General features: G+C 41.0%; 1 protein-coding gene across 6 annotated transcripts in view; it reads left to right on the plus strand.

The window, feature by feature from the left end:
- Positions 1–224: 224 nt before the first annotated feature.
- CENPF (centromere protein F) overlaps positions 225–18951 on the plus strand; it is a 51076-nt gene continuing 32349 nt past the window's right edge. For 2 of the 6 annotated variants that reach the window (XM_045583133.1, XM_045583136.1), the window contains exons 1-10: positions 234–359; positions 3001–3202; positions 4227–4423; positions 6440–6561; positions 7765–7856; positions 9475–9769; positions 10865–11067; positions 15356–15481; positions 17391–17519; positions 18757–18879. In XM_045583133.1, the coding sequence (XP_045439089.1) occupies positions 3041–3202; positions 4227–4423; positions 6440–6561; positions 7765–7856; positions 9475–9769; positions 10865–11067; positions 15356–15481; positions 17391–17519; positions 18757–18879 (1449 nt within the window). In that variant the 5' untranslated portion in view covers positions 234–359; positions 3001–3040. Of the gene's footprint in view, positions 360–2974; positions 3203–4226; positions 4424–6439; positions 6562–7764; positions 7861–9474; positions 9770–10864; positions 11068–15355; positions 15482–17390; positions 17520–18756; positions 18880–18951 lie in introns of those variants that run through there. The other 4 variants (XM_045583134.1, XM_036442224.2, XM_045583135.1 and 1 more) reach the window with 4 other exon arrangements.

Here is an 18951-nt window from a genome sequence, read left to right on the forward strand (position 1 = left end):
GGCTCCGCCTCCCGCACCCCCCGCCACTCCCCCTTTTCCAACAACAAAAAGGCACTGGAACCCTGGTGCCGGTTCCTCACGTGGGGGAAGTGGGAGGGGGGACTTGATTTTTTAAATCCATCCGAAATAGCCAATCAAAGGCGGCGGTCCTACAGCGCGGAAGCGGATTGGTCCGCCGCCGCTTCCAGCGACCAATAGGCTTGGGGAAGCGGGTTTGGTGGAGACCGGAAGTGGGCGAGCCGCAAACGGGTGGCGGCGGCGGCGGGCAGTTTGAATTGGGGGAGTCTGGGCTCCGAGCCGCGGAGGCTGCGCCGGAACCCGGCTCTGCGAGGGGATGTGTTTCCTTCCCGGCTGGTGAGGTGAGCGTCCCGCCTCGGGGCGGGCGAGCGTGGGGTACGGGGAGGGGGTGCCTGTGGGATCGCGCCCCCCGGGGCCCTGGAGGTGCAGCGGACCGCCCCCTCCCGCCTAACACTCCCGGAGACTCTGGTCCCGGGAAAGCTGTGCTCGCACCGGGGCCCCGAGACCCCGCTCGGCCGTGAGCTCGCACTTTGGGGGACCCGTTTGCAAGGCTGTGAGGTGAAGGAATTGGGGGTCAGCGAGTATGTCCTGTCACAGGAGCCGGGGTTGGGGGGGCTCCGGTTTGATAGGTGGACGTGGGTCCTTTGTCGCCCGTGGCGGCGGCGGGAAGGCTGTTAGTCCCCGTTGCCTGTCAGGTTGAGTAGACGCATTTGTGCTCCTGGCGCTGCTCTGCGGACCCAGAAACGGATGGCGTGGGTCCCTGGTCTGGAGCGTGGTCCGGAGGAGCAGCAGGTGTTTGCATCCTCGGGCTCCGCACTGGAGGCGGGAGCCGGGGTTTCTTTGGTGGAAATGGGGGATCCTGATAAGGAGAAGGCGGCGTGCACACCGGCCCGCAGTGCCGGGGTCTGTGCTGAGTCACAAGTCGGCTTCCTCGGGCGCTTTTCGGGGTTGGGTTATTATTATTCGGGCATGAAGAGTGTCCTGCAGCCAAAACCGTTGTGGCTCAGTGGATAGAGCGTCGGCCTGCGGACTGAGGGGTCCCAGGTTCGGTTCTGGTCAAGGGCATGTGCCTTGGTTGCGGGCACATCCCCAGTAGGGGGTGTGCAGGGGGCGGCTAATCGGTGATTCTGTCATCATTGATGTTTCTAGGTCTCTCCCTCTCCCTTCCACTCTGAAATCAATAAAAAAAAAAAAATATTTTTTTAAAAGAGTGTTCTGCAGATGTATCTGAGAGAGCATTTTCTGGAAAGGACGATGGTCCTGTAAATCCTCTTTGCAGGAATCTTGACTTCCAAGGGCTCTTCTACACCAAGCCCCGCCCCGTTCCCCATCCTTTGCCCCTACATCTTATTTTTAAGGTTTACATATTTTTTGGGTCTTCCCCCCACCTCCTCCCCAGTGGCTCCATACAGATTCTTGATGCCTTAATCAGAAGAAGTCTGCTCTAGTCAAAATTAGCCTGGGTTTGGTAGTTGCTATAACACCTTTATAGCCGTATCTTAGATTTCTGAGTTGGAAAAGCATCGGACTTGCCAGACTTCCTTATTTTTTAACCTCCCCTCTTGTCATCCTTCTACATGGCTCCTTTTTATATTTCCATGTCTGTGGCGTCCTGGTGGTATGATATCAGTGACTGGCAGGATTGTTGAGGTGGATCGCAGCGCGTGCTTCTGGGATCTGTACACACACACACACACACACACACAGGTCCCTGAAGGAGCAAGCTAGGTTTGGAATGGACGGAGCACCCTGTTGGGACAGTGTAAATTGTTCTTTGTTGGTGGAGAGGCTTGAGACTCCCTTCAGGAGGTTTTTGGACAAATGGGAGGGGAGTTTAATTTGCTTTCGAAGAACTGACATCTGGAAGCAAAAGAGTTAAACAGGCAGAGAAAACACCACTTTCCAAAAGCATGATATCCGAATTGTTTTCCCAGACCTTTGCTTCTTTCTCTTAATAATCAAAAACCTCTTTTTTAAAATCATTCTTAGTACTTTCATCAACTATTTATTAGTTATTCTGATAAAAATTTCATTGATACAGTCGATTGAAATAAAATGGTTTTGGGCTTCAGTTAGTTTAAAAAAAAAATCCTTACTCTGTTGCCAAAATAACGGGAAAATGTACTTAACTTTTATTTAACTACTAAAGGCTAATGGATAAAGAACTGTTACGATGCTTTTGTCCCAGCTGATTTAAATGTCCAATATATGGCTGAGAAGGAGGTAGGCCACTTCCCTTTTGGTACCATAAGCTGAAATACAGAAATGAGAAAATGTTCTAAGGCTATGGGAAGTTGCCATCATGATTATCCCCATTTTGCAAAGGAGAAAAACCACGGCACAGGGCAAGTTAAATGACATGCCTAAGGTCTCTATTTTCTGGCCAAGATCTGTCAGCAGCATGACTTGACTGCGTTTTGCAGTGGTTCCAGTACTAATGTGTAGTCACAGCTTTGCCGCTCGTAACATTAGTTTAACAAATGAGAACTGGGAAGGTGAGGGAGGTACCTATGTCACAAGAAACTATGACCAGGTTGTGGATCTCCTGGGGGAAGAGGGACAAAGAGGCAGTGGGAATTGATCACAGGAAGGGGGGAGGGAGAGCATTTACAAAATTACTTGTGTATTTTATTTGCCTATAGGACCCACTTCACCCAAAACATTATGGCAAAACATTCATATTTTGTATAATGGAAACAAACAGCAGTAGAAAGCAGGTAGCAATCGAAGGAGTCACAAAGGAGAAATAAAAACAGAAAGCAAGGGAATGCCAAACAAGCATACTATGTGCTTCACCGTCAGGTTTATTGGTAATCACCTTCAGAGGACGGGGGAGACAGATGTTGCGCTTTGTCGTCTTTTGCAGTGAGGAGTTCTCAAACTTGATTCTTAAGGGTGGTCTGTTGACTCCTTGATCTCTGAGGCTTAAAGTGTCCTTTTCCCATCTACATATTAGACCAGCAGCCTGGCTCTTCTCTTCAGTTCACTTACAGATGTTTGAGTAACAAAGAGAGGAGTCAGCATGAGCTGGGCTTTGGAAGAATGGAAGGAAGGCCTGCCCACCAGAGCCCTTCAGAAAATCCAAGAGCTCGAAGGACAGCTGGACAAGCTGAAGAAAGAGAGGCAGCAGAGGCAGTTTCAGCTGGAGACCCTTGAGGCTGCGTTGCAGAAACAAAAGCAGAAGGTGCTGTACCCCCGACACCCTGGCGTTCACAGCCCGGGACACTCATTCGGTGGACGCGTTGTTTCATCCTGGCCTGTTTGGTTTAGAGCAAAATGATTTTGCTATATCTTTAGGTGGTAATGACTCCTCTCCTTTTTAGAGTTACTTTAATTTCAATTACCTCATTTTTCTCCATACTCCGTCCTCGTTTCTGCTTACCTGCTTATTATATTTAGCGGGGGGTGGGGGGAGGGGGGTGCGTGACAGAACAGAACACTATGTGGTCCAAATAGCAACCACCTTTTTGAGAGTGGGCTTTTCAACCTGATATTCCCAGACCTGTCTCTTCAGGGCTAGTAAGTGAAAACAGCCCCTATTATCTCTTCACTAACGAACAAAGTAGTATACAGTTACTGCTTCTAAAATGTTTTTGCCAGTGGGATATTTTTTTCAGTTTCTTCAATAATGAATTTTAGCAGTCAATTTTGAAAATGAGTTGCTAAGGAAGATGTATAGGGCTGATTTTTGTTGTTTTAATTCTTTTTTTTTTTTTAATATATTTTATTGATTTTTTACAGAGAGGAAGGGAGAGAGATAGAGAGCTAGAAACGTTGATGAGAGAGAAACATCAACCAGCTGCCTCTTGCACACCCCCACCCCCTACTGGGGATGTGCCCGCAACCAACGTACATGCCCCTGACCGGAATCAAACCTGGGACCTTTCAGTCCACAGACTGATGCTCTACCACTGAGCCAAACCGGTTTCGGCTGTTGTTTTAATTCTTGAAAGTGTACTAGAGCTTTTCTAGGCTGGGCACATGTAGCCCTGACCAAAGGTAATGTAACGCATGACTTGGTAGAACTTTTCTCTCTAGAGGCCTTAAAGGGAGGTCTTTTAAATATCTGCATTCATCAGGCATTGCCACTGGATTATTGCAACCCTGTCTCAGAAAATGAGTCCTCAGTGTTAAGTTCACATTTACAAGTCATACCCAGCAAGGTCACGAAGTAAGAGACATTTTTCCTTTTAAATAATCCCCGTTAGGTTGAGAATGAAAAAACAGAGGGCACAAACCTGAAAAGGGAGAATCAGAGCCTGATGGAAATCTGTGAAAACCTGGAGAAGGCTAAGCAGAAGATTTCTCACGAACTGCAAGTCAAGGAGTCACAAATGAATTTCCAAGAGGGACAGCTGAGCTCAAGCAAGAAACAAATAGAGAAACTGGAACAGGAACTTAAAAGGTAATTTTTTAATGGTATTTGTATGGATGTCTGTGTGTATTTATCAGAGACATTTCTCTTACCTTCAGTGAGGCCGTTATTTTTCCCAGTGGAAAAAACCATGACCTAAGGAAAATCGATTCTTCTATACTTCAGTCCTATCATTGCATAGCTCAATACTATTTACATTCATTAAATGGTTGCTCACTTCATTTAAAAAAAATACATTTTTATTGATTTCAAAGAGGAAGGGAGAGGGAGAGAGAATCATTGATTGGCCGTCTTCTGCACACCCCCTATTGGGGATTGAGCCAAGTGTGCAACCCAAACCGTGCACTGACTGGGAATTAAACCTTGACCTCCTGGTTCATAGGCCGATGCTCAACCACTGAGCCATGCTGGCTGGACTATAACAACTATTAAGAGTATATTTTCTATAATCTAAAAATTGTTACGAGTATAAAAACTATACCACAAGAACTATTGAGTACAGTGTTTAAATTCCCACTGGTATCCTTCAAGTGCAGGGCAGGAACTTAATTTCTCCATCAATATCTACAGATGTTTCAGGAACAACTCAAACATGTTAAGTTTGAAATGTTGATCAAAAACTGTTGACTATTGGCAAACTTGTGTAGTTAAACTTAATAGGAAACATCCTCATTGAGGGCTTTTTTTTGGTGGTGGTGGTGGTTTTCTCTCTCTAAGAAAAAAGAGAAACAGGTTTATAAAAATAATAGGGTATATTTTTATTTAATATTTAAAATAAACTTTTTGTTATTTAATAAAAGGATAGGGAAAAGGGGATAAGATGTGCATTTGAGAGGGAAAAGAAACAACAATTTTTCAAGGTTTTTAAAAATTCAACTCTGGAATTATTACCAGCCTTGTGACAGTGGAGGTGTATCTACAGTCCAGTATGGTAACCACTGCTACATGTGTCTCTTTAACTCTTGAAATGTGATTAGTGCAAACTGAGATGTGCTCCAGGTTCTGAAGATTTAGTAAAAAAAAATATAAAATACCTTATTAATAATTTATTGATTTCAAGTTGAAATGACAGTCTAGAAAACATCGAGTTAAATATTGAGATGAAATTCAATTATTTCTTGTTCCTTTTTTTTTTTTTATGTTGAATGGAACTTTTCTATTGTACAGTACTGTTCTACCTACTGAGAGTTAAAATCTGAAATCTGATTTGCTGAGCAGTCATTTCCAGCTCTTACATTGCTTCTTCCCAGGTTGAAGTTGAGGCTGAGGGAGCTAGGGCACCAAGGCACTTTCTTCACCCTCTGCTTTGAGGAATGTGCCCAGGGCAAAAAGAGTGGTGCATATCGCTAGCCATCGTTCATTATATTTCTGTGTTAAAACCAGAGACATTAGAGACTTGTAAGAATCGAATCCTCTTTTCACTTAGGTTGCCTGTTTCTGAAAGTTGCTCAGAACTGAAGTGGTAGGACATTTTGAACATATATACAATATATAGCTTACTTTTCCCATTTCTTTGTAACTGTTTTCAGTCATATATTTATATGTTATGTTAACTTGATTCTTATATCTGTTTTTAAATGTCATAAAGCACATAGTACATATATCACATCTACTATGCTCTTGTCATGCATTGATAACATATACCATCCAGTTTTGTGATTTCAGCCCATGCTTCAGGGATACCAGTTTTCTATGTTTCTGAAGTTCTGAGTTCTTTATATCCCTAGACCTCAAATATATAATAAAATTTTCTTGGAATATATCCCCAGCCTCCCACTTCTTGCTTGTACTATATAGTGGATATTACAAATCTTCATTATAGCCTTTATGGCATTGTATTTATTGGTTTATATTTCTGTTTCCTAACCAGATTGAGTTTGTGTGTCTGTCACATAAGCCAGGTTAATTAAATGTCTGTTGAGTAAATGAAGCAGTTAGAATTCTTAGGGTGGGTTTTGTCAGGTTATTGCTCTCCGGGAATGTATGGTGTTGGCTTTCTGTAACTTTCGCTCTGATTTGGCATCCTCTTGGGTCCTTTTCTAACAGGTGTAAATCTGAACTTGAAAGAAGCCAGCAAGCTGCACAGTCTGCAGATGTCTCTCTGAATCCATGCAATACACCACAAAAAATGTTCGCAACTCCGCTAACGCCAAGCCAGTATTATAGCGGTAAGGATTTTTCCCTTTCCTATAATTAGTTCTCTTATTGAGATTTCAGTTCTGCCTAAGAAATGAGTTAATTCAGTTTTGAATTAAATTTCTATCTGGGCATTAAAAAAAAATGCAACTACCGTATTTTCCGGCGTATAAGACAACGCCCTAATTTTACAGTTAAAACATAGGTTTAGGCCTATATTCACTGTATACTGTATAAGACTACCCCCCACTTCCGAGGCAACACCAGTTCTTTTTTTCATAGACCGCCTCTCTGACTCTGGCCAATCTGAGCAGGCTTTTTATTAGAACACAGTGTACATGTTCTGTACCCGAAGCTACACTGTTCTAGTAAAAAGCCTGCTCAGATTGGCCAGAGTCAGAGAGGCGGTCTATGAAAAAAAGAACTGGTGTTGACTCGGAAGTGGGGGGTAGTCTTATACAGTGAATATAGGCCTAAACCTATGTTTTAACTGTAAAATTAGGGTGTTGTCTTATACGCCGGAAAATACGGTACTTGCTGTAGCATATACATTTGTTTATCTGTTGAACTATATTGAGACATTAGGTTAATAAGTCTTTATGCTTTTTACTTAAACATTTCTTTTTCTTCACCTGAGGATATGCCTTTTATTTATTTGAGAGAGAGAAACATCAATCAGTTGCCTCCCGTATGCTCTGATCAGGGATCAAACCCAACAAACCAGGTAAGTGCACTGAAAGGGAATCCAATCCTCCACCTTTCAGTGTGCAAGACAATGTTCCAACCCAATTGAGCCACACTGGCCAGGACTTAAAATTTCTTTCACTAAAATAGGAATTCTACCAAGTTGTTAGCACTAATATTAGAGAAGCTTTAAAGGAAGCTCCCGTTTTCAGGAAACATAATGACCTCAATATCTACTATTGCCCACTTCTTCTAAATTTCTGCAGAAACACATTCAGGTAGCAGACTTGTTGACTGGCTTACACTTTCCACTTTATCCTTCTATGGTGCATTTCAAAAGTAATTTAGTTTTAGAATATTCAAAGCACCTGTGTTTCCAAGGATTTTGATCCTTGAGTAATTTGATCAGTATCTGTTGCCTGAACTGACTGTTCTTTCTGGTGTACTAAGGTAGTCATTTCTCAGCTATCTTTTGCATTCATTATTGATCTGAGAATCCCTTCACTGAATCAGTTACCAAAGTAAACTGTTATCTCCTTGTGTGTGTTTAGGTTCCAAATATGAAGATCTGAAAGAAAAATATAATAAAGAAGTTGAAGAACGTAAAAGATTAGAGGCAGAAGTGAAAGCCTGGCAGGCAAAAGTAAGTCAAGTATGGGCCTTAAAACAGAATGTGCAGTCAAGAAAGTGCTTTGGTACAGGCTAGAACAAGGTTAGAAAAATCTGCTTCGTGTAGAGCTGGGACATTTTTCTTACACCAGGAAAATAAAGTTCCTGGCTCACTGGTTATGATAGCTACTTCATTTAAAAATAGGTAAAGAGTGAATAAAATAGAGTGGGAGATTGCATTATCTCCAATTGTTAAATGTTCACTAAAAGCCATAGAAACTAGCAATACAGTATGTTTGTTTCCCTATTAAGGTCTAATGATAATAATCATGTGTGAAGAGGGTAAGACCAGTTCTTCGGACACTGGCATTGTCAGCTGGAGGAAATGGCTTCATATTCGGTTCTTCTCAAGGACTGTGGTGATTGCTGCCATGGTCCTGGGGTTGAGGATCCTTACTTATGAAATGTTTATTTAAGAAGAGAATGTTTTCAATATCTCTCTCCCATTCTTTTAAGTAAGTTGCTGGCAAGGGTTTTAAACTTCATTTTGATATGTATAAATGAGCAGAGAGGTGGTTAGAGAGATTTGTTTAATGTCAGCAAAATAAAATAAGAAATCCATGTTTTAGAAACGCTTGCTTCTAGTTTAGGGACTTACTGTGAAATACCTGGTATCTAGAATTTTCCTTCACCATTTTTGCTCATGTGATATTATTTGTTTAACAAGTACATTTTGTTCTGCTAAACATAAGAACTTGATAAGATACCACAGTTTTGCAGATAGTTGAATGACAAATTTATAAGTAGATACCTTAAATATTGAGGATCAAAAGTTCTTAATAGAATCTTAACAATTTTAATTCTTTTTTGTGCCTTTAACTCTTGTTTTGGAGTCACCAGAATTTTCATTTGTGACAACAGCATTGCTTATGAAGATGAGTAATTATTAATAATTCTATGGTTTATCTTAGAAATATCATATGCTTTGTTATCCAGTTCAATCATTGTTACCAATTCTGCCCCTGATTCCCAGCTATTCTGTGGAGGAGTGGGAGTCTCCATAAATATTAAACCTCTCACTGTGGCAAGAAAAGCACTTGCTATAGAAAATGAAATGTAGCATCTGCAGCCATGTCAGAGTGGAGTCAGAAAGAACCAAAAAATCCAAAGCATTAGGAAAATCCATAGATACCTATTATATAACGTAAAATATCTTACAGGATATTTTCGGGGGAGTGGTATGGTGGAAAGTGAGATTCTTGCAAGTTTTTTAGGTTAATTTTGATTCTCTTTGTGTAAACCTACTGCAGGGGGTAGGGAGAGTGGGTATGACCAAAGACGGGGGAAAAATCAAATTTCAAAATTCAAAATTGCAGTGAATACTCATGTGTTTAATAGAATATTTGAGGGATGTAAGCTAAATACAAAAACTGAGCTCAGGTGAAATAGCTCTGGCTTAACCCTTTTCTAATGGTCTGACCATTAGAAAATCTCACTGGGTTTTGGAGCTTAATGGTTCACTTGACTTGATGAACGTTCTTCCTTGGTACCCAGTGGAGATGCTAACCTCTTGGTATGACTTTATGTTCTACTTGAAAATAAGTAGTCTTGAGTATTGATTTCTAAAGGGCTCTAAAGAGTTTCTATCTTAGCAGAAAGCAAGCCAGGCTATTCCACAAAACACCATGAATCACCGGGACATTGCCCGACACCAGGCCTCATCGTCTGTGTTCTCATGGCAACAAGAAAAGACCCCAAGTCGTCTTTCTTCTAATGCTCTACAAACCCCGAGTAGGAGAGAGTTCTCTGCATCTCACTTTTCTGGGGAACAAGAGGTGACTCCGAGTAGATCAGTTTTGCAAGCGGGAAAAAGAGATGCCAACAGCAGCTTCTGTGATAATTCTAGCAATTCTCATCTTTTGGATCAATTAAAAGCCCAGAATCAAGGTAAATCAAGTTTAAATTTTCCTGAGATAATTTTAGAGGTGTTCCCAGACATTGTTGGTCAGAGAAATTGCTCATGTGTTTCAACCCAGTCTGATGATGTTAATATTGTCTTTTTGATAATGAGAAAAGATATCATAGTTTTGGAGTGTATCTTGATTTGTACTAAAAAGCTGGGCCCCTGAAGCCTTCAGAAGTAGGATGAATGGCTTTGATTGTCTTTCCAGAAGCCGGGTGAGTAGGTTGGTTGCAGTCGACACTCCACACGCTTCTCATCTGGCACCTTTTGGGCCCCATGGAACAGCCTGTGTTCTGGCCAGTTTGGGCCGAGGTGTGGCATGTGTCTGCAGAACAGCTTTGCTCTGTGCTGCCAGCTTGTACATATGGGAGCAAACCTGTAACCTTGGCTGCTGCACCATGCTGCAGCTGACAGCCAAAGGGACCAGGTGGTGTTTTGGAATCTTCTCTGCAGACTACGATAATTTCCAAGGTTATGATATATTGAAAATCACTGTCAGTGTTCACTGTGAGAGCTGTCACACTGCCAGTGCCATTGGAACCAATAGTGTGTGTATGTGGGGGGGAAATGAGAAAAAATTATTGTTAATTTTGGCAGTATAGGAGGCTCACACTGTCTTGATCTTTAGTGGAGATAAAGCTACCCCAGAATATGGGAGGGTGAATATTTCACTGTTTATCACTTACTAGCATTGATGTGGGCACAAAACACATATTAGTCTGCCAGTGTGTAAAACCAGGTGGTAATTTAAGTAAGGGTGATATATGTGATGCACTTTTTGCAGCCTTGATCAGGTAATATTCATGATTTTAGAAAAGCATTTTCTTCCTCAAGTTTCTCTGATAAGAAGAAAATTTGTTTCTCCTGCTTTCTATAGGTTATTTGATATAATAGACTAACCACTAAAATTAAATCCAATGAAAGTAACTTCTATGTTTAATGTGAATTGACTTATGTTTGTCTCACCAAAGACTTAAGAGCAGAGTGGCATAAATGGTAAATTCTGAATTGAGTTGTAAGTTTTTTTGTGAAAAGTACCTAAGTGTTAACTGAAGTATGGCTTTTGTTTGTGATTTAAGAGCTAAGGGGCAAGATCGGTGAGTTGGAACTGCGTCTACAAGGACAAGAAAAAGAAATGAAAGGCCAAGTGAATAAATGGCAAGAACTGCAGCTCCAACTGGAGAAAGCAAAGGTGGAATTAAACGAAAAGGAGAAAGTTTTGAATAAAAGTAGGGATGAACTAGTGAGAACGACAGCACAGTTTGACCAAGCCTCCGCAAAGGTACGTGACTGCTCCTGAGTTACTGAAAAATCTCCACTTTTTATGCAGTTATTTGGGAAGCGCACTTTACACTTGAATTATGAAATGAATGATAAAATGAACCTTACTAATAAATTCCAGGCAGTATCGATGCCCTTGAACTAGTAAGTTCTTTTAGAGTTGGATATATCAGGGCTCAGTTCTGGACTGCCTGTTTTCCCGGCTGAGGGACTTGAGCCAGTCACGTCTCTCTTAATCTCAGAGGGTGAAGAATAAGGTAATGTATACACAATGCCTGCCACAGTTCTTGCCCATATAAGAGACTTAAAGAAATGGAGCTTTGAATGACCTTTAGGAATTATAATAGAATGTAATTGAACTACTCTTGGGATCTATTATCCATTTACTCCTAAAGCTTCAATTAAGGCCTGTCATTTGAGCATTGCTTTTGTTTTTATTTTTGTTTTTTGGTGGTGGTGTGTTGTGTGGTGTTTGTTGCTTTAGCCGCAACCTCTCTCTCTAGTCTTCTGTTTTTTTCCTGTTATTCATTCATTCATTCATTCATTCACTCATTTGACAAGTATTTATAGACTGCCTACTATGTCAGCCATTGTTCTAGACTTGGGGATGGAGCAGTAAGAAATTAGACAAAAATCATTGTCCTGTGGAGCTTCATCCTAATGGGGGATGTATCAATATAGAAATCACAGGTAGTGTGGTATATGGGGACGAGTGTAGAGAAAAAAGAATTATCTTCTAGAACCACCAGCCTTATTTGATGTCTCCTGGATATAATCTTTACTGGGCCCAGTGTCTTTTCTTAAAAAAAAAAATATTTTATTGATTTTTTACAGAGAGGAAGGGAGAAAGAAAGAAACGTCGATGAGAGAGAAACATCGACCAGCTGCCTCCTGCACACCCCCTACCGGGGATGTGCCCGCAACCAATGTACATGCCCCTGACCGTAATCGAACCTGGGACCCCTCAGTCTGCAGACCGACGCTCTAGCACTGAGCCAAACCAGTTTCGGCTGGGCCCAGTGTCTTTTTGCTTCACATACTCTCCTTGTAATACTCTTGACATGCTCTTCTTTTCATCCTTTCATCTCACCCCCACTTTTGTGTAATTTTAAGTGTTTACATATATTTAGAACCATATCTGACAGTATTATAATTTTTGCTTCAGCCCTAGCTGGTTTGGTTCAGTGGATAGAGTGCCGCAGTCAGACTGAAGGATCTCAGGTTAGATTCCAGTCAAGGGCACATACCCTGTTTATAGGCTTCATCACTGGCCTGGTCACATGGATGTTTCTGTCATAGGGGTGTTTCTCTCTCTGTCTTCCCCCATTCCCATCCACTCAAAAAAATAAAAAAATAAGTAAGTAAATTATTGGGTGAGGATTAACAAAACAAAAAAAAATTGTTTTTATCTTTAACTGTCAAATAACTTAGAAAACTAACGAGAAGGGAAGCCTTTCATATATACCAAGCTTGTTGCTTCCCTTCCTCTTTTCTGGTTCCTTTCACATGTCCTTTCATCATTTCCTTTTTGTTTAGACAACTTTTTTCAAACAATTTTTTTAATGTTGGTCTGTTGGCTATGGGTTATTTTACCCTCCCTGTATCTGAGGATGTCTTGGTTTCTTCCTCTTTCTAGAAAATACAGCCTCAGGGTGTAGAATTCCGGATTAGCTGAAGTTATTTTTTCTCAGCACCAACATGTTTTTCCCTTGGGTCCCAAGGTCCCCAATCAGTCTCCTCTCCTGTTAGAACATTCTTTTTTTTTAAAAAAAATATATTTTTTATTAATTTTTTTTACAGAGAGGAAATGGAGAGGGAGAGTTAGACACATTGATGAGAGAAATATCAATCAGCTGCCTCCTGCACACCACCTACTGGGGGTGGAGGGATGTGGCTGCAACCAAGTACATGCCCTTGACCGGAATCGAACCTGGGACCGACCCTTCAGTCCGCGGGCCAACGCTCTAGCCACTGAGCCAAACCAGTCAGGGCTAGAGCATTCTTATGTCTGTTTTACTAAACAGGGTTTTTAGTTGTTCTTGATGGGAAAAATAGGGAAGTGTACATCTATTCTGTCTTCTTGGAAATGGTAGTCCAGGTTCAGTTTTAGATATTCTCCTAGTGTAGGACCTGATAAATATTGATTATATCTATGAAGGAAAAGTAGAGGGTCAATAGCCTGCCTTGATCCTTATAGGTATTCTCTTTGTGCAGTCTGTTGGTTTTTTAAGTTAGAAAGACTAGATTTTGAGTTCTGGCCCTACGACATCTCAATTGTATTGCTTTTGGAGCTATTTAATTAAATTCTGAGCCTCAGTTGTCTAATCAATAAAATGGTGTTAAAAATGCCTGTGTCATAGGATTGTTGTTCTTATTGGAAGTAATTTTCATAAAGGCTTTAGCATATAGTACTTGGCACATGTGCATTATATTAATCTTCATAATGATTTTTGTTGTATAGAATTCTTTGTCAATTAAGCTCATTTTTAGTTGTATTTCTGCCAGCTCAGGCCTTCACATATATAAGAATTACACTTACCCTTTCACATTATGTGCTGTTGGTTTTCATGTAATAAGATCACTGTATCCTTGTTTCATCTGACACATCTGATTAGAGTGTCTTCTACCAGGTCATGATTGAAATATTTGACTGACAGTGCTGAGTGCTGAGAACACAGCTCTGGCTTTCTTTCTATGAGTTGTCCCTCCAGGTTAAGACCTGTTTGTTTCGTTTTTCCTGGATTCCATTTTCCCCTGAGCTACAATCCACCTGATTGAAAATTCAGTCTACCTCTCTCCGCCTTGCCTCTTGTCGGTTATGTTGCTGGAATCAAATTATGCATTGTTTATGTTCTCCCCTGAATCTAACCTTAGAATTACCTATTAAATAAAATGGAGCTAATTAACCAAGTTCAATACCATGTTCTTTAGTTTTAGTGAACATAAGCTCTTTCTGGTATGCTTCTTTTCCAAGTATTTATGAACTGGGTGGCATATAAAGCTGTTGAAGTCATATAGAAACAAAGTGTTGGGGCTCACAGCAAACCTGGAGTTGAGCACCCACATTTTAGAGATGAAACACAGGCCCAGAGCGCTGATTGCTAGTTTCCTGAGCTGCATATTTTCATGGACTTGAGCTCTGGACACTATTTTAGAATATTATGGGACATTCATGACATCTAGTGGTAAGCTACTCTTACATGGATTGTGCATGAAATGCCATTTAAAATTTTTTACATAAAATATGAATATCTCCTGAAAGCTCTTTTTAACATGCTGCTTCTAGTAAGAAAAAATTACTGCTTCTGAGAAACTTGAATGAAATGAGTTGCAGATTGAAGGAGGGCCAGCAGAGGGCGCCAAGGGCTTAGTCCTTTACAATGCCTGCCAAGTGTTGGGGTTCCCATGATTGTCAACCATCATTTCGGACCTTGTGGGCAATGGTTTCTATCTGAATTGTTTACTCCTGTATCTCCAGTATCTGGCACAGTGCTTGACACATAGTAGGTTTGCAATAAGTTTTCATATTATAAATAATTTCTATAATACTATTTTCTTGGGGATTAAAAAATTCAAGAACAGCTGAAACCGGTTTGGCTCAGTGGTAGAGTGTCAGTCTGCGGACTGAAAGGTCCCAGGTTCGATTCCTGTCACAGGCATGTACATTGATTGCGGGCACATCCCCAGTAGGGGGCGTGCAAGAGACAGCTGGTTGATGTTTCTCTCTCATAGACGTCTCTAGCTCTCTCTCTCTCTCCCTTCCTCTCTGTAAAAAAATCAATAAAATATATTAAAAAAAATTTCAAGAACAGTTAGGATAATGACAAATACATTGTCTTAAGGTCCAAGGCAATGTATTAATTTAAAAAAAATATATTTTCATGATTTCAGAGAAGAAGGGAAAGGGATAGGATGATGAGAGAATCATTGATGGTTGCCTCCTGCATGCCCAACACTGGGATCAAGGCCACAGCCAGGCATGTACTCAGATCAGGAATGGAACTGTAACCGCCTGGTTCATAGGTTATAGTATAAATAATGAAGTATTGAATGGTCAACGGCTTTACATTCTTGCTACTATTTCCCAAACATAAATTTTATGTGTCCTATAATAGAATAATTATAGTGCTTTTGGTATATGGCTAATAGTTTTAAGCCCAACTTTTTATGAAATATAAATGTCAAAACATAATGTTAAACTTAAACCAGAACTTGACACTAATTTTTCTAAAGTTCAAAATATTCTTTCCTTGAATAGTTTTGTATTGCACATTTTTATTTGTTGTTAGTGTACTGCATTGGAACAAAAACTGAAAAAATTGACTGAAGATTTGAGTTGTCAGCGACAAAATGCAGAAAGTGCCAGATGTTCTCTGGAACAGAAACTCAAAGAAAAAGAGAAGGAGCTTCAAGAGGTAAGGTGAATAGATTCATTAGGAGTTTTTCCAGTTCACTCATTGGAAAAGAGCCATTTGTCATTGTTTGGGTGTTTTACTAGGGAAATGCTTGGGGAGGGTGGGGAGGTCACTGTTTTTTTCATTCAGTCTTTTCAGTCTTTCAGTTTTTGATCGGGGAAGGAACTCAGTAGTCAGAATGTTCTTTTTTACCCATATTTTCTGATTAGTTTGAGATTATCATTCTGGCTAGGAAAGGGTCATATTTCTTCTTTCAAACACTCTCCATTGTGAAAGAAATTGAATTACAATCTGGCTGTTTGTAAAGCTTGTGGGTTGGCAAATACATTAGAACAGTAGCTGATGAAGTGGGCAAAGGCTTTGGCAGGCAGGTTATAGCTGAGGATGTTCTTCTGTAAGTACAGCTGCCAATGTGAGGCGGGTTAACCGAGCAGTGTGTGTGTGTCATACAGATTGAGGATCTGCAGACTTCCAAGGGAGTGACTGCAGACTGGAGCTCATCTTGGTCAGATAATGTCTCATACATTCATTAAACTGTTTATCCCTGTATTGTTTTTCTCACCAGAACTACTGTATACAGCAGGCATGATACACCCAGAAGGAAGTAATTCTGCCTCCTGGGAAAATTATAACCAATTGTGTATTTAAATATTTTTTAAATTTAATTTTTAAAAATCAATATCTTTTTATTGATTTCTGAGAAGGAAGAGGGAGATAGAGAAACACCAATGTTGAGAGACAATCATTGATTGTTGCCTCCTGCATGCCCTCTACTGAGGATGAAAGAGAATCATTGATTGGCTTCCTCCTGCACGCCCCCTATTGGGGATCAAGCCAGATTCCCTGGGCATGTGCCCTTGACCGGAACCGAACCTGGGGCTCTTTAGTCCACAGGCTGACACTATCCACTGAGCCAAACCAGCTAGGGCTAATTTAATGTTTTAATTTCAGTTGATGTTTAGTATTCTGTTAGTTTCAGGTGTACAGCATAGTGGTAAGACATTTGTAAAACTTACAAAATGATCCCCTGATAAAACAAGTATTTAAATATTGTGTCTATCATTTATTGACCAGATAAGATACCAACTGCTTTGCTAGTTCTGGTGAACAGGGTAATTTAAGACCATGGATTTTATAGTCTAGAATAGTGATTTTCAACCAGGGGTGATTATTTTCCTCTTCCCAGGGGTTATTTAGCAATATCTGGGGACATTTCTTATTGTCACAACTGGGGTGGGGGGGTTGGGGACCACTACCAGCATTTAGTGGCTAGGGGCCAGACCTGCTGGTAAACACCCTGTAATTCATGACAGTCCCTTAGATTAAGCATTGTCTCCAGCCCAGAATATGAGTAATGCCAAAGCTGGCAATGCTTGTGCAGTAGTGGGGTGATTAGAGAGAAACTACCCCCCCCCCCAAAAAAAAAAAAGCAAAAAAACCCCACCAGAACAACCAAGAAACCACACAAGCACACAAAGCACACATACATATATAAAAGTGACCTGCAAATGTTACTCTGGTATCCTTCCTGGTTATCCAAGTTCATTGGTGACATATACTTTGTGTCATTCTCAATTGTAAGTGGTGTGTGGTATTTTAAAATTTAAACCCCATTTTTTAGTGCCTTTTATTGCTCAGCTCTCCTCTCTTTTGCCCCGATGATTGATTTAAGAGTGGGGATGAGGAAGACACAGGGTAGCTTCCGTGTGGTCAATGGGCTCCTTCCTGGGACCTCGGAGGCCTGGATTTGAATACCAGGACCAGTGTTCCGGCTGATTACGCTCATCATCGAGTGGATGGTCCTCTAGGCTCCCTGTTGTCTCTGGCATTTCCTGTGGGATGTCTTTGTCACCCTGGTATCTGCCTGGGAACCATCAGCAGTGTGACGCGTGTGTCTTTTGCTTTTCAGGAGCTGTGCCGTCAACAGCGCTCCTTCCAAACACTGGACCAAGAATGCACTCAGATGAAAGCCAAACTCACGCAGGAGCTGCAGCAGGCCAAGAATGCTCACAACGTCCTGCAGGCTGAGCTGGACAAAGTAGGCGCTCCTTTCTCTCTCCTTTTCCTCGTACCTGGTATTTCTGTGCCACAGCTGACATAGGCTACTTGGGAGGGAAAAAATGCTCTATCCTTGCTTTCCTTTTCACACAGGAGAGCAAAAGAGCAAATGGACCCTGTCTGGGTCTGGATTCTCTCATTTAGAGAAGAGGACAGTGAATGAGGAGGGGTTCTTCGATCTGAAAGTCTGTGAGCTCTGATATTCTGGTTCTTAGTCATGTCACTGGGTTTCCGTCCCAAGTAATTTATGCCCTCAAATCGACAAAGCACTGAAAATTACAGTCTGTTTACTTACTTAACACTCACTTAGTAAATGATGTCCAGTATTGTGGTTTTGCGTTTCATCTATGTGGTGAAGGCTTCCATATTTGTATCTCTGGCCTGGACATCTGTTCTGAACTTGAGACTCATGGGTTTATATCTAACATTGCCACTCACACTTCTAACACATCTTACTTGGTAATAATGGAACTCCAGTCAATACCTCATCCCAGTAAATATCAATTCTGATACTCATAGTGCTCAGGCCTAAAGCTTCCTGTTATCTTCGGGTCTTCCTTTTCTCTCACACCTCAGTGTCATTCATTAAACCTCTGCCGACTCTACTTTCATTTATTTACGTGTGTATTTGTATATATCAGTGTAAATGTGTGTGCACCTGTACATTTCTGTGCATAATTTTATGTGTGTGTGTGTGTGCATCATATAGAGAGTGCATTTAAATTTTTTGTTAAAACAAAATTTATATAGAATAAAATTTTGATAAGTCATTTCAGGCATGCCTTTTTATAAGCATTATCTGTATTGGGATAGAATGTTATCAGCCACCTCAGAAACCCTTCATGTACTACTTACCTCTCTGCTTAGAAGAAACCTGACTTTACAAAGTCTGTAGTTTATATTGAATATGATTACTTTTACCATTTCTGGTGCTGGTCTAAGACAATGTTGCCTCCCTCCTGGATTACTGTTCTAGCCTCTTAACTGTCTCCGTGCCCTGCATTTCTTCCTCAGTCTGTTCACAACCAGCGGCCAGAGTGAATCTATTAACCTGATGTCACTCTGCACAGAGCTCCTCAGTGTCTCAGAGTGAGGGTCTTGGCCAAATGGATGGATCAAATCTTTTATTCAGTGACTTTCTTATTATTGGAGAAGAAATTACTAGTAAGGCAGTAAAGAACAGGAAACTGAACCTTGACCTTATTTTTTCTTTGTAGGTCACATCAGTAAAGAACCAGCTAGAAAACAAATTGGAAGAGTTTAAGCAGAATGCCTGCCGAACCGAGCAGGTGTTACAGGCAAGTCAGAGCAAGGAGAATGAGCTGAGGAGGATATGTGAGGTGAGTGTTTGCCAGCTTCCATTCAGGATGTGCTGGGAATTGCTACACCAGTTTTCAGTAGCTTATCATGAT

Source organism: Pipistrellus kuhlii, unplaced genomic scaffold (assembly GCF_014108245.1).
Source record: "Pipistrellus kuhlii isolate mPipKuh1 unplaced genomic scaffold, mPipKuh1.p scaffold_m20_p_18, whole genome shotgun sequence".
Taxonomy (NCBI): domain Eukaryota; kingdom Metazoa; phylum Chordata; class Mammalia; order Chiroptera; family Vespertilionidae; genus Pipistrellus; species Pipistrellus kuhlii.